The sequence below is a fragment of the Lycorma delicatula genome, chromosome 9 (genome assembly GCF_047948215.1).
Source record: "Lycorma delicatula isolate Av1 chromosome 9, ASM4794821v1, whole genome shotgun sequence".
Taxonomy (NCBI): domain Eukaryota; kingdom Metazoa; phylum Arthropoda; class Insecta; order Hemiptera; family Fulgoridae; genus Lycorma; species Lycorma delicatula.
In genome coordinates, this window is record NC_134463.1 from 108,609,947 (window position 1) to 108,623,783 (window position 13,837).

Sequence of the window (13,837 nt, forward strand, 5' to 3'; positions counted from 1 at the left end):
CTATGAAAATTATCTACAATTCTTGAGATTCATTACAATGTTTATACACGTTTCTGTTGTTTCATGACAGATCACTTACAACCTTTAACAATAACCCTTACAACTTAATTTAAAAGTATCCTTTGTCTAGTTTGAAGCAAGTTCCTGCAACTTCACATAAAAGCTGATCACTGATGATTTTTAACTGCTCATTTACTTGATGAACTATAATAAATATTGCTGGCTTATATCACATATAGTAGTTATAATCCTGATTATCTGTGTAATCAGAAATCATATAAAGTCATGAATGCTTAAAATACCCTGTAGTATTATGTAAACACCCACATAACCTTTGTATCTATGGCATCTTTTCTACAAAAAAAAAAAAAAAAACATTTTTCATCTACATTAATCACTTATTTGGACAAATAATCATTTACTTAAATAATTGTTTTTTTATTCTATAGAAGATATTTTTTTGCTGCTTCAACATCTATGGATGTGCTGAAATATTTGGTGAAGAAACCTTCACGAAACCATTTCATTACACACTTTCCTTAACAAGTCTGGTGTAGGATGAACACTTTGGTTTTACAGCTTAGTCAATTTTTGGAAGTGACCTTGTTTTGGTTGCCTACAACCATTATTTTTGCACCTAACATACATTAATGAAATAAGCCCTCTAAGTAAAACATTTTAGTAATTTTTTTCTCCGTACAAGACGAATGTTAATAAAAAAAAAGATTTTTTCCCAGAGCTTGGTGACTCAGTACTGAGCATCGAGCGAATCAAAAGTTAAAAAATCTTAAAATGTAATCTTAAACCTGCAACTACCTAATTTACTATGATTAGGAAGGGATTCTTTAATAGATTAAAAACACTTTCTAATTAAAAATTTTTTTATTCTTTTATAGAAATATTTTTATATTACCAAAGGACCATATCATATTATAACTTCTCCAACACATTTGACACTACATACATATATGGAGTAGCTTTTATTTAAAAAATATTGTTCTTTGAACTTTCACAAACCTACTTTCCCATTTCACCTCTTTGAAAATACATAAATTTCTTTTAAAATATGTCTCTAGATCATTTTTTCATAATAAAGACAACATTAATTGTTTCATGTTTCCTTATTCCTACCTACACAAGAATTGGTTTTATTTGTGGCATAAAAATACTTTATAAATTTTGTTAAATTGATTAGCTCCAAAATAGTAATATCAAATATTGTATTTGAGAATTCATAAACTAATCTTAACAATTTATCATCAAGCCTATAATGTTAGTCACAATTAAAAAAGCCAGCAATGAATTGACTAACTACTATTTTTGGCTATTCAAACTCTGGCTAAAGCCGGAAAGTTTTTTCAGTTCAATCATTTTAAGTTCTATTTATTTAGATCTTTATGATAAAATAATCCCTTTTTATTGCAAAACAATAATCAAATTATGAATTCTTTTTTCAACGTAAGAATGTGTTCAATTAGCAATCTTCAGTTATTTCTTGAACAAAAAAAAATAAATAAATAAAGTATCCTAATAAATTTTAAAGTTAATGATTTAAAAAAAAGAAGTTTTTATTAGATATAAAACTACTTATTTGATTAAACTACTTAATTCTTGAAGCCAAGATTCTCAACAAAATAAAGTAATAACAAACATTTTAAATATCATCATAATTTCAAAAAATATGTTTTCAACTTTTTGAAATAAATGTTATTTATTATTACATTTAAATTTTTTTTACTTATCACACTTATTTTAGGAAAATGCATTTATTTTGATTTTAAATAAATTAAAATCAAAATTAAACAATTTTTAAAACAATTAGTTAGCTCCCTCATCAGGGAAGGGGTATTAAGTTATTTTAGTAACTTTATTGTTTAACAAAATACAGTATAAGCATTAAAAATCTAAAATTATAATTTTTTTCATTTTGAGGATTCCTATACTAAAGGGAAAGCATTCAGGTAAAATTAATTTTTAAGAAAATAATCCCTAAGTAGTGATAATAAATTTAAGAAAAGAACTTTACAGAATTGTTTAAAAAATACAAAGATAAAGGTATAATTCTAAATAAACAAAGTTATAATTTTCTAGGAAGGAGGAGGTGGTGCAAATCTTTGGTTGATTTTTTTTCAAGAAATACTATAAGGTAATAAGAGCTACCAAAAAATTAAGATTTTTACATTTTAAATGCAATTGGTAACTTGCAAGATAGATTTAAATTTAAAATAATTTTTAAAAAAATTAAAAATATATATTTTGTTACCACACCACTGAAGCGGGATGGGCAACAATTTTTTTAATAATTTAATAGTTTTTTGTAATTTGTGATCTGTATAAAAAATTTCAACTTTTGTAGGAAGCTTTTTTTGCTTAGGTACCCCAATAAAGACTTGCTATTTTATTTTGGCCAAAAAAAACCTTTTTTCCAATTTTTGCTAAAAACCAATACATTATCCCCCCCCCCCCCAAAGGTAGTACCTGTCTACGAAGTTTGAAGAAAATCAGTCAACAGAGTCCATTCTTATATGACCAAATGCAGGCCAGCACACATATGTAAAAGCAGCAGTCTGACAAAAATAAATTTTTGAGACTTGGTAGCATTAGAATAAAATTTTTTTCATATTATTTACAATTTATTTAAATCTGGTTTTTTTAATGTCTCCTAAAGCACAAAACTTAAAATGACCTATATTTTTGATTATTTTTTTTACCAACCTGTATATTTTTCCATTATAGCTGTAGCAGCATACATTGCCATAGCCCGGAAGGAAAAGATTTTGCGGGTTTTTTTGTTGCAAATATAATCTATAAAGACATTTCAAGGAAATGTACGATCTAACATTATACCTAAGAATTTCACACTAATGATTTATATAGAATTATTATCTATTATGAAATTAATATTATTTTATTGTTTGCTACATTTATTTTTAAAATTTATAAAAGTTTATTTATTTTTATTAATTACTAAACATTATGCATAAAATGTTGAATAGCTAATATATTTATGAAATGTATACAACCTGTAATATTTATATTGGGACTGGATTGCATTGGTATTGTATTATCTGCATAAAGTATTATTTGACTATCACTGAAATCTCATACAATCAAAAATATAAGTGGACCTAGTATTAAACAGTAATAAAAAGAATCCATAATACTAAACCCCTATCAATGTGTTTCTCATGTAGGTGAACTCTGCTAATACATAGATAATATTACTCCTAATAATAATGTAGTATTTCTGTTGTCTACAATATAAGATTTTTATAATAAATTTTAATATGGTCAAATTGACTTAATTTGCACCAAGACAAACCAATTGTTTCATCAGTAAATTTAATCAAACATTAATGTAGTTATCATTATTAAATACCTATTACGCCAACTTATACCACCACAAAAGCAACATTACACAAAAAGGATAATTCAAATTTTAATGAGATTTAGTATAAAGTAAATAATTATTTATAAAGAGTATAAAACTGCCTAAGAAGTTGAAGAGGTTTTATTGTTTAAATTTAAACATTTTAAATTAATGCCAAATTAAGGTACTTAATTTGTTTTTAAATTGATACAAACTACAAAAAAAAAACATATTTGTCACAATTTTTGGGTTTATTTTATTTGAAATATGCATAATTTTTTAAATGCTGCCTATGTGTAAAAAAAATTGTTTGCAAGAAATGTTAAAGACAAAACCGTGCATATTATTAAAAAATAAGAAAAGAGTTTAGAGAAACAATATACACAGACTGCTGTAAGTATATATTACAGCTCTCTGGAATGCAGGGCTATGTTTAATTTTTTTTACTTAATACTAAAAATAAGTTTATTTAAACTAACTCTCTTGTGAGAATTATTCTGAATATCAGATTAACATTATTCTATGTATAATCTATATACATATCTCACATTGTTATATATCTCTTTATTTAGCACAATAATATGAGATACATACAATCCAATCCAATACTAATCAAGGATGACAAAAAAATATTTTTTTAAATCTTTTAATCTATGTTGACAATGTAATTCTTTGTTTAAAAATCTTCTAATAAATGTATTCAGAAAAAAGCTACAACAAACCAAAGGATTACCAGAGTGACTTCTAAAAAAAATAACATCAAAGTCAATCTATTTGATGAAGTTTAAAATAATGGATGATGATGAAATGAAGATAAAATGAAATACATGATGAATCAATGACCTCTTTTTATAAAAATTAGTTAAAAGATAGATTGTTATATATTTGTTTGGTACTAGTAAATTTTACTCAGATTGATATTTAATAAAATACAAATTTTAGCAATCCCATGTAATAATATTTTATGACTGTCTACTCTGATAAAAAAGAAACAGTACAATGAGATGCATTTCTGTTGTTTGATTTGATAGATGTGCATTTAGTTATAAATTGCATATCTATCAAATCAAGCAACAGAAATGTTTTTATTTTACACAACATAGTAATTAAAATCTGTAAGAAATTATTATATTATGCTTTACTTGCCATTTTTGAAAAACAATTAAATGATGTTAGCAATCTTATCATCAATTTAAAAAATTTTTTTTGACAATAATATGTTAAGTTTTTAAATAATATTAATTTTAAAAATAAATCCTTAATTTTGCTGCAATATTTATTTAAATAATATTTAAGTAAAAATTAAACTATACTTTTACTTAAGTAAAATTAAATTACATTTAGGTAATTAATTAATTTTATTATTTTATTTCAGCAACTTAATGAAATTTGTACTGAAATTTTGTTTATTTTTTAACTCCTAGTAAAAGTATAATTATTTTATGTAATTATTATCTGTATTTATCAATATGAATTATAACATCTGTTCTTTCTTATAATTACTTCATAAGGCGGTTCTGGTCACAGTTAATCTATGATATTTTCAGGCAATCACTAGAGCAGTCTTTTTCTTATCTCTGGAACAGCACTGCTACCATTACTGACATGATTTGCGTAATGTATAATTACATTCAGATTTGAATAAATCATTTATTTTTTGTTATAGCAGACTTAATTTTAAGAAAATAAATCATCAGGTGAATAAAATGGATTATTGTTTAAATATGCCTTTAGTGATGCCTTAATTTGTAGAATAATTTACCAGTATTACATGTGTATGAAGCTCTAAAACATAACTATTCTAAATTAATTTGTTTAATGTGAATCTTAGTGGAACTGTCTGTTTAACAGAAGTTTTATAATTAATTATGTGTCTAACCAACATTAAAGAAAACATTTTTAAGAGTTTGAGAACTATAGCAGTTTTTATTTAATATAAAAATCCACACTAAAATTTATCAGAATATTTTTTCTGATATAAATACAAAATTAATAAATAACTGTGGAACACGCATTATGTTACAGCAAAAATATTTTTTCTTAAAATTTGAATTAAATATATATAAAAATGGGAAAAACATTAAAGTAACTTTGAGACAAATTCTAAACATAATGAAATAAAACCATTAACTCTTTATATCAATAACATAATTTTTTTTTAATGTTAAGACGACAATAAATATTGAAGTTATTATAAACAAAAATTAAAGATTAAACAAAGATAAAACACAAGGAAAGGTCACTAAAAAAAAAAAAAAATAATAATTTCAACATAGTTTGTGGTAAAAAGGAAAAGGAAGAAACAAAGAATGGAATTGTCCAATGTAAAGGGTGTAATTAATACTCAGTTTACTTGTAATTCACAGTAACAAGTTTCTAAACATTTCTTCATCCTCACTAGGTAATGTTTGGGATAATAGTTTTAAAACTGGAAAATTTATATTTCATTGCTTGGCAGGGGAAACCTCCTATGGGATAAAAATAAAATTTTACAATAGAAGCAAAAAAAAACATAAAATTAAAAACTAATGTAGAACACTTTATTAATTAGCTCACGCTCTATTTACTTTCATATGCACAAAGCCACACAAATGATATTTTACAACATTAATTAACAATAATTCAGGAAAACCTTTGTGTGCATAATGGTGTACAAAGAAGTTTTACATGTACATTACAAATTTTCTGAAAAATTTCTAATGTCCAACAGCAACATATAAGAGATTTTTCCAAACAAACAATAAGAAAGGTTATACTTGGGAGGTTTAAAAATAATTTTTATTTTTTAATCACAGCTTAGTATACAGCAGGTTTTTTCAAATGCTAAAGAAGGGTAAAAACCATAATATAAAAAACCCTATTTTACCAAAAATTGACAAAGGAAGTTTTGAATGACAAGCAACAATATATAAATAAATGAATATATTTACATATTGAATGGGAAAACACTTGAAAAAAAATAATTCACTATAACATAATCACAAATACTAAAAACATGTTTATTTTGTTTGGTATTAGTATTTGAACTTTACATAACTTTTTTAACTGTCATTAACAAATGCATGATAAAGCTATGCTATTACAATCATCCAAAAAAAAGTTTAAATATTTTCTCTTGCTACCATGCAACAATAGCATAACAATAATTTTCAAAAGGAAGATGTTTGAAAGAAATGGATAATGTTGTTAATTACACATTTTCTTGTTGTTTTATTTTAGTACTATCAATAAAATTTATTGTGATTTTAAAACTTGACAATTTTTTCTTAATAAAATACAATATATATTTCCCCTTTTATTTCTTCTACAATGGAAAATACAAAAATTGTATTTTATGGCCTTGTTTTAAATGTTTTTTAATCTCTTAAATTATTTTAAATTACGAATTTAATATTTAATCTTTATATTTACCATCATTAAACATTTAGTTTTAATTGTAATCAGTACAGTGAAATGAAGTTAACAAAATAAGATTACATAATCTTATTTTGTTAACTTCATAGAAAACAAGTACATACTAGTTTTCTAAATTACAAGGAAATATCTTCCAGAAAAAAATCTCAGAACTATATTAGAAAATAATGTTCTAAAGAATGCTTCTGAAAGCATGTTTTTAAGTATTTACAAATTTAGTTAAAAATAAATTGTTAAAAAACTAAGAAATTGACCCAACAATTTTGTAAATATAAAAGAAAGAAATATTTAAAATGCGTACAACTTTCAAGGGAAATTGAGTTTAATTATAGTGGTAAGATTAGCAACATAATTATTATTTTTTTTATTTTTTTAAAAATAACTAATTTAACTCAACATACAAAGCTTCATATTCTGTGTTTAATGTCTAAATTTTTTTCAATCTAAATTATTTTTCGTTTAAGGGGAGAATTACTCTCTCTATTTAATTATTTCTAATTTTCACCAAAGTTAACAAGGAAACCCTACAATTAAATCTCAATGATCCCTTAAGACTCAAAATCGTTCCTTCTGTGTAACTGAGTCTATTATTGTTTTTTTGGATATTTTATTTTAATTAAGGGGAAAATTTTTAATTCAATTTTCTGTTAATTTTTATTAGCCAAATAAATATACTTATTTCGCAAATGTTGCATCACAATACATACAGTTTCTTTATGCAAAAAAAGGTGGTACAAGTGTTTTTAAAACAGTAACAAAGGTGTCCTACATTACTTCAACGATGTTTCTTGTATCCAAGAAAATTATTTTCGTGAATAGTTTTCTAATATTTTCCCCTTTCCCTTTTCTTTTATTTCATAATTAATTTTAGATAAAATGACAAACGCAGGCGATTAAACTAAAATTATGCTTTAAAAGAACAATAAAAAATTGTTCATTCATTAATTGCAGAAAAATTAATTGTAAAAGTTACGGTACAATCTTATGCAAGCACTGACTTTTTAATGAACTTTGACTCGCATGACTTCTACTAATGAATTTGCGTCACTACTACTATGATTAGGTTAACGAAGTAAATTATTAGCCTACAAACAAATTTACAAAATCATGATTACCTATAACTACATTAAAATGAAATTTAATGTAATTAATATATTAATATAAGGCAGTCTTTTGGGTAAAACGTGTCTTATACATCAATAAAGTGATAAATTACTTTCATACATACCAAAAGTTACGTCATGTGCCATATTGACATTTCGTGGTTTTTTGTAAGTTTGATTCGTTTTTTATTTTCTTGCAGCCAACATAAATTCCAAAATACCCTAAAGTTGAGGCACAATCTAGGATAAATAGTAAGAATTCATTGTTAGTAATTATTGCTTTCAATTTTCTTTTCGTAGGATAATAAATGTAGATAAATTAGAAAAAATACCAATACATTACAAATGCATCTTTAATATCTGTATTTTATGAAAATTATTAAAGTAGTCACAGTTTAGTCCAATAATTCTGAAACAACGTATTAAGATTTTTTTGAAAATATTTAGAATTCATTTTTAATTTACTATTACTTAAAATAAATAATTCAATTGCTACAACTTCACATAGTTTAGAAATTGTTACGTTGCTTCACATTGTCAGAAGTCATATGATTTTTTCCAGTGACAAAAGCTATTTCGTAGTGGTTGAATGTTATGTTTTAGGGTGTTTACTTTTTTGTGTACGTAAATATCACGGGAGTAGAAATTTACGGGAAATAGGATGTTTCGTTCAGCGTCAAATTTTGATAAACTTTTAGGTATGCATTATTTTTATAACTATTACATTAATTATTGTTGTTTTTCAGATGAATTAATTTTTGAAGATCAATTCCAATTTTACTTTGTTTTAACGTAACTAATTGATGAAGTTCTTTTGGACTTATTTTCTGTACATTTAATAGAGAAACTAGAATTAATGGATTATGTTCTGTTTAATGCGTAAATAAATTACTTCACGTTTATGTGATAGGTAAGGTAAAATTTAAGAGATTACATTTTTTCTTCATTCCAATGAAGTAATCATAATTTTTCCTTGTAAAAACATTAAATCTGTTTAAATGTTTGCAGAGAACCTAACCCTGACATATTGTTTTACAGATAAAGCAACTAGTAACCTCAAATTGGAACCAGATTGGCCTACTATTTTGAAAATTTGTGATCTTATTCGTCAAGGCGATGTACAGTAAGTAGTTGTAATTATTTATAATGTTTAAAAAAAATGAATTTAATGTAGTTTAATTTCGTTCAAAAATATAATCATAATTGCACCATATTATTTTTTGTTAGTTTGTATTTAATTTAGGAGTATCACACCCAGCAGATGAGAAGTTTAAAAAAATTAGGTATTCTGTAAGTACAGTTGTAATGAAGTTTACTGTAACTGTGCAATAGAAGGTTATTTACAAATGAATAATCCAAAATGTTGATAGTGTAAAAATTAGGTATTCTGTAAGTACAGTTGTAATGAAGTTTACTGTAACTGTGTAATAGAAGGTTATTTACGAATGAATAATCCAAAATGTTGATAGTCAAATCTGTACACGTTTGGCCACTATGTATCTGAAATACTTGTAGATTGAAGTGGGCCTACTTGGCTGTCTTATTGAAAATTCTAGCCAACATATGGTAGGTCCCTGGTTCTATTGCTGGGTCAGGAAATTTTCACAGTAACTCATATTATCTCTCTATATTAAGTTAATGGTATTATTTAAGATATTCATAAATATAAACCCCTTTAGGGCCACTTTATCCCAATTATTAAAGAAATATAAGGATTTAGGTTATTCCACTTACATTTAAAAAATTATAATAAAATTATTAAAAAAGTTTTCATTTCAGTTAATTTTTCCAACTCAGCCTCAGTCTCTTTAACCAACTCAGCCTTAAGGACCAGAATATTACTGTTGGGGATTTCCTTCCCCTTGCTGAGAAAATTGGATTATAAAGATTTTGCCCTTGACATCTCAGGAATAGTTACTAATAATTTTGGTGGCAGGAAACTAATTGAATAGAAAATTTTGGTGGTATGTACCAATTCACCAACACATCATTGGATTAAGATAGCAGCCATTCATTTGTGTCAGACAATCTCTGTATTCTATTACAAGTTACTAAACCATCTTAAAGATATTGTGACCAATTTATTTAAAATTAAATCAAACATTTCCTTTTACAGGAACAATTTGATGAGTATTTAACAATTCTAATTAATAGACTAATATTGTTTTTCTGCACCCTTGTTTAATGTCAAGTTCATTTAATATCTTCATGATTATTTTATGTTCTAAATCTGTTGTATGTTTTTGTCCATGATAATCAGCAGTGAAAATTCTGTAATTTTTTTTTATAATGAAAAATTGGTGTAGATTTATGTAATGTTTTAAAATCAAAATCAATAAAAAATGTCAGTTATTTTTCCCACCATTTTTAGTGACTTGTGCTTTTGTTCTCTATGTTTATGTCAGCTGATATTATTACTGGTGGTTTTCTTGAATAAGGAAAACTTATGTTTAAGATGTGTTTGAAAAGTGTGTACAATTTAGATTGTCTGTTCATTCACTTTATTGTTGCATGTTACATAATTATAAAGTTTTTAAGAACCTGGAATAATGTTCTGGGTTCAATGTACCTGATTCTTTTCCAGGTAGGTAAGTTGTATTTATTTATTGTCTACATGTAATCATCATCTGTTGTGTTTTTGTTCTGAAGACTACATTATACTCAGCTTTATTTAAATGTATAAGCTATTTTATCTGAATCTTGTTTGTGTGACAAATTTTATTTGTTTATATCTTATTTGTTTGTGTGACAAATTTTCTGTTTTGGTTTTATTTATTCTCGTTTTTATTTTATGTGGAAAGAGCAAAAGTTTGTTGTTATATTTATTTGTATATGCCTGGTATTTTATAATGTGGAGTTCTTCAGTTTGGTCTTTATGTAATATGGGTGTGTAAATAGTCTGTGAATATTATTTTGTTAAAGCTGATAACCTATATGTGGTTAGATAGTTAATGTTTGTGTAAGATTTCTATCATTGTTGGTGTTGTGTATATTTTAGTGTGTTTAAGTTGGTTGCTATTTTATTATAGTAAGTTCAACATGTTTCAAGTGGAGTATACGTTTTAAAATAAACAAATTTACAGAATTATTATCTGTTTTTGTAAATTAATTCAAGTTAAGGTTATTTTTGTCTTAATTTTTTTAAACTTTTATATCTGTTTTAAAAAGTGAGAAATTGCATACTATAAGTTCAACTATTATATGCTGTATTTAATTTTAGTGTACAGTTTTTTATGATTTTTAGCTAGAATATTTTAAGTTTAGATTTTTTACCCCATATTTATTACCAACAATTGTGTAATTGCAGAATGCATATATGGATGAGCAAACCAATATTGTAATGTGAATTAGTGCATTTTAAAACTAACTGTGTTATTTTGTTACATGTTCTGGCTTTATATTATTTTTTGTTTATATATGTGTATATTAAAGCTGACAACAAATTTGTTATACTTTCCTAGCACTGGTTATTTATTCTTATATAATGGAAAAATAATCATACATGAAAAAGTTTAAAAACTAAATATTTTTAACTTTGATCAGCTCCTCCACCCACAATATTTCCCCCAAAGTACTTTTTTGGGGGCCATGTACACTGCTACTGTGGTTAGTAAGACATAAAAAAAGATTTGGTTAAAAAATATGCTATAAATAAAAAGGAAGTTTTTATCAATTTTTTTGGGGAAGGGGAGAAAATTTGGGCACAAATTTTTTTTTAGTAATAAGATAAGCAGTATACATGTATTGAGTGAGCTTAATGTAAAGTGGGGCTATCTTTGCAAAATTTTGAGAAAATTGACCCAGAGAAACTATTTACCCCCTCCAGAGATGATCCCCCAAATATTTACCAACAAATTGCCCCGTATACATGAGTCTCTGTGCCAAATCTCATCAAAAATGTTTTATCCAGTCAAAAGTTAAAGCTTCACACACACTAACAAAGGTTCCTGGCTCACGAAACTTCGTCGAGAAATGCAAAAAACCCATACCCCATATTTTTGACTGATTACCGTACTTTCCTTCTTGCAGCAGTAGCTCTAGAGCTATGATACCATGAAAGCAATAATGATAATAATAGCTGGAATATTTTTTTTATTTTTTGCTATTCCTTTTACATTAACTTTTATTAGAATTTCTTTATGTCAAACATATAAAGAAGTTATTGATATGTAAAGTATTTGTTTTTAATTATATTTTTAATGATGGTTATAACACTTTTGGAGTGTCTAAGATAATGAATTAAAAAAATATTGCACTTTTTCATCATAAAAATTTGTGAATGATTGTTAAATAATTTCTGAAATTTTATTATCTTTTAGAATTTGTATCATAACAACATAAGGTAGGTATATTGATTAGTAATTATTTATTATTACTGATAATAAATAAAAGAACAAATAAGTGAAATATATCGCTTAACAATAGATGCACATGTATAATTATAAATACTCAATTGTTTGCAATAAATATAACTTATCTATCATTTCTCCATACAGAACATTTTTCAAAATAAATCTGTGCAAAGATATGAATAAGATTATACATAATAATCTGATATTAATTGAATTTTGTACTATACGTAATAAATTAATGAATTTTAATGCAAACATTATAAATCCCATTATATTAATTTTTCTTCTTATAAATAATTTTTAAGTTGTAAATTCAGTTTTCTGACAAACTGTAAAAGTTATCAGTTTAATATTTGTGAGTGTTTTCAACATTTATTGAATAACAGTAATTTAATTAAATTTTTATTTATTTAAAGAAGTAAAGACTACCCTAAAAATTGTTTATTTTTTAGTACGTTCTATTATAACTGTTATTCAGAGTCTGTGAATGATCAGAGTTATTCAGTTGAAGCCATGCGTCTTATCAAGAATTAAGTAGACGGCTTATTCATCATCCTCCTTGTTTTAATTTGGAAGATTATAATGCTTAAACGAATATTACAATTTTTTTATGTATGTTTAAACAAAAGTGTGATGATTTTAACAAAATATAAGATAAATTGTTTGCCATATGAAAAGAGATTAATGCAAGAAAAGTTCCTATTATTTAAATGATTAAATTTAAAATAAATCCTTTTGTGACATCACAGATCAATCAAATGTTGTCACCATCACTCTTGTCCTTGAAAATCTGTTGTGACTTCATTTATTACCGCTTCATATCCTACTTTAAACTTACTGTACTGACTGCTGTAGATTTTGGTACATGAATCATAACCCTAAACAGTGGACAAAGTGTAGTTAAAATTTCAGAGGGTTCGTTGCCCTCATTCATGAGAAATTTCACAATAAAATACTCTGTGCAACTGATGACAGATGACAGAATATCTTGCTCTGATATAACATTATTACTAGAGAGATGCGAATGTAGAGTTGGCTAGAGTGTCCACTCTTTCCCCCTCAACATACTCAATATTCTTCCATGCCAGCCTACTTATACACGAACCATGAAGAAAAAAGTGTGCTTTATATATAACTAACCTTCATGTATAAACCATTTTTTTTTTTCAATTCATGCCTTTACAGTTATGAGAAAATCCGTTAATAAGACTGGATTTTATAGTTTTTATTGCAACTCTGTCAACACATTTTATCTCATATTTTCTTCGTAGTTAAAAAATTGTTTGATTTTTTCACATATCTAATATATCAGACACATTGCAGTGTAAAGATTAGACTAGAATTAATAGAAATTAAAAAGTGTATCAAATTTATACTTGCTAAATGGCAAAAAAAAAAGAAATTTTTTCTTGTGATTTAAAATTACAGACAACTAGTCATTGTAAGCATGTTTTGGTGCATGTGTAGTAAGCAACATTTTCTTGTAATACTAAAAAATTAATGTGTTAAAGTAGTTTATTTTTAACCAGATTTGGAAAATAAGTTGTTCTAGGCAATTTTATTCTGCTCTTAACTTTTAGCTAACTATCTTATTATTA

At 25.4% G+C, this 13,837-nt stretch overlaps 2 protein-coding genes across 3 annotated transcripts in view; one reads left to right on the forward strand and one right to left on the reverse strand.

Annotated features, from left to right (window-relative positions):
* The window catches only part of LOC142329776 (sorting nexin-8-like), a 38,887-nt gene extending 30,817 nt beyond the window's left edge, over positions 1 to 8,070 (reverse strand). The window contains exon 1 of the mRNA XM_075374556.1: positions 8,013 to 8,070. Coding sequence (XP_075230671.1) covers positions 8,013 to 8,034 — 22 coding nt within the window. The 5' untranslated portion in view covers positions 8,035 to 8,070. The remainder of the gene's footprint in view (positions 1 to 8,012) is intronic.
* A 361-nt stretch (positions 8,071 to 8,431) lies between these two features.
* Hrs (Hepatocyte growth factor regulated tyrosine kinase substrate) overlaps positions 8,432 to 13,837 on the forward strand; it is a 58,805-nt gene continuing 53,399 nt past the window's right edge. The window contains exons 1-2 of one of the 2 annotated variants that reach the window (XM_075375879.1): positions 8,432 to 8,585; positions 8,926 to 9,010. In XM_075375879.1, coding sequence (XP_075231994.1) covers positions 8,549 to 8,585; positions 8,926 to 9,010 — 122 coding nt within the window. In that variant the 5' untranslated portion in view covers positions 8,432 to 8,548. Of the gene's footprint in view, positions 8,586 to 8,925; positions 9,011 to 13,837 lie in introns of those variants that run through there. The other variant, XM_075375880.1, reaches the window with a different exon arrangement.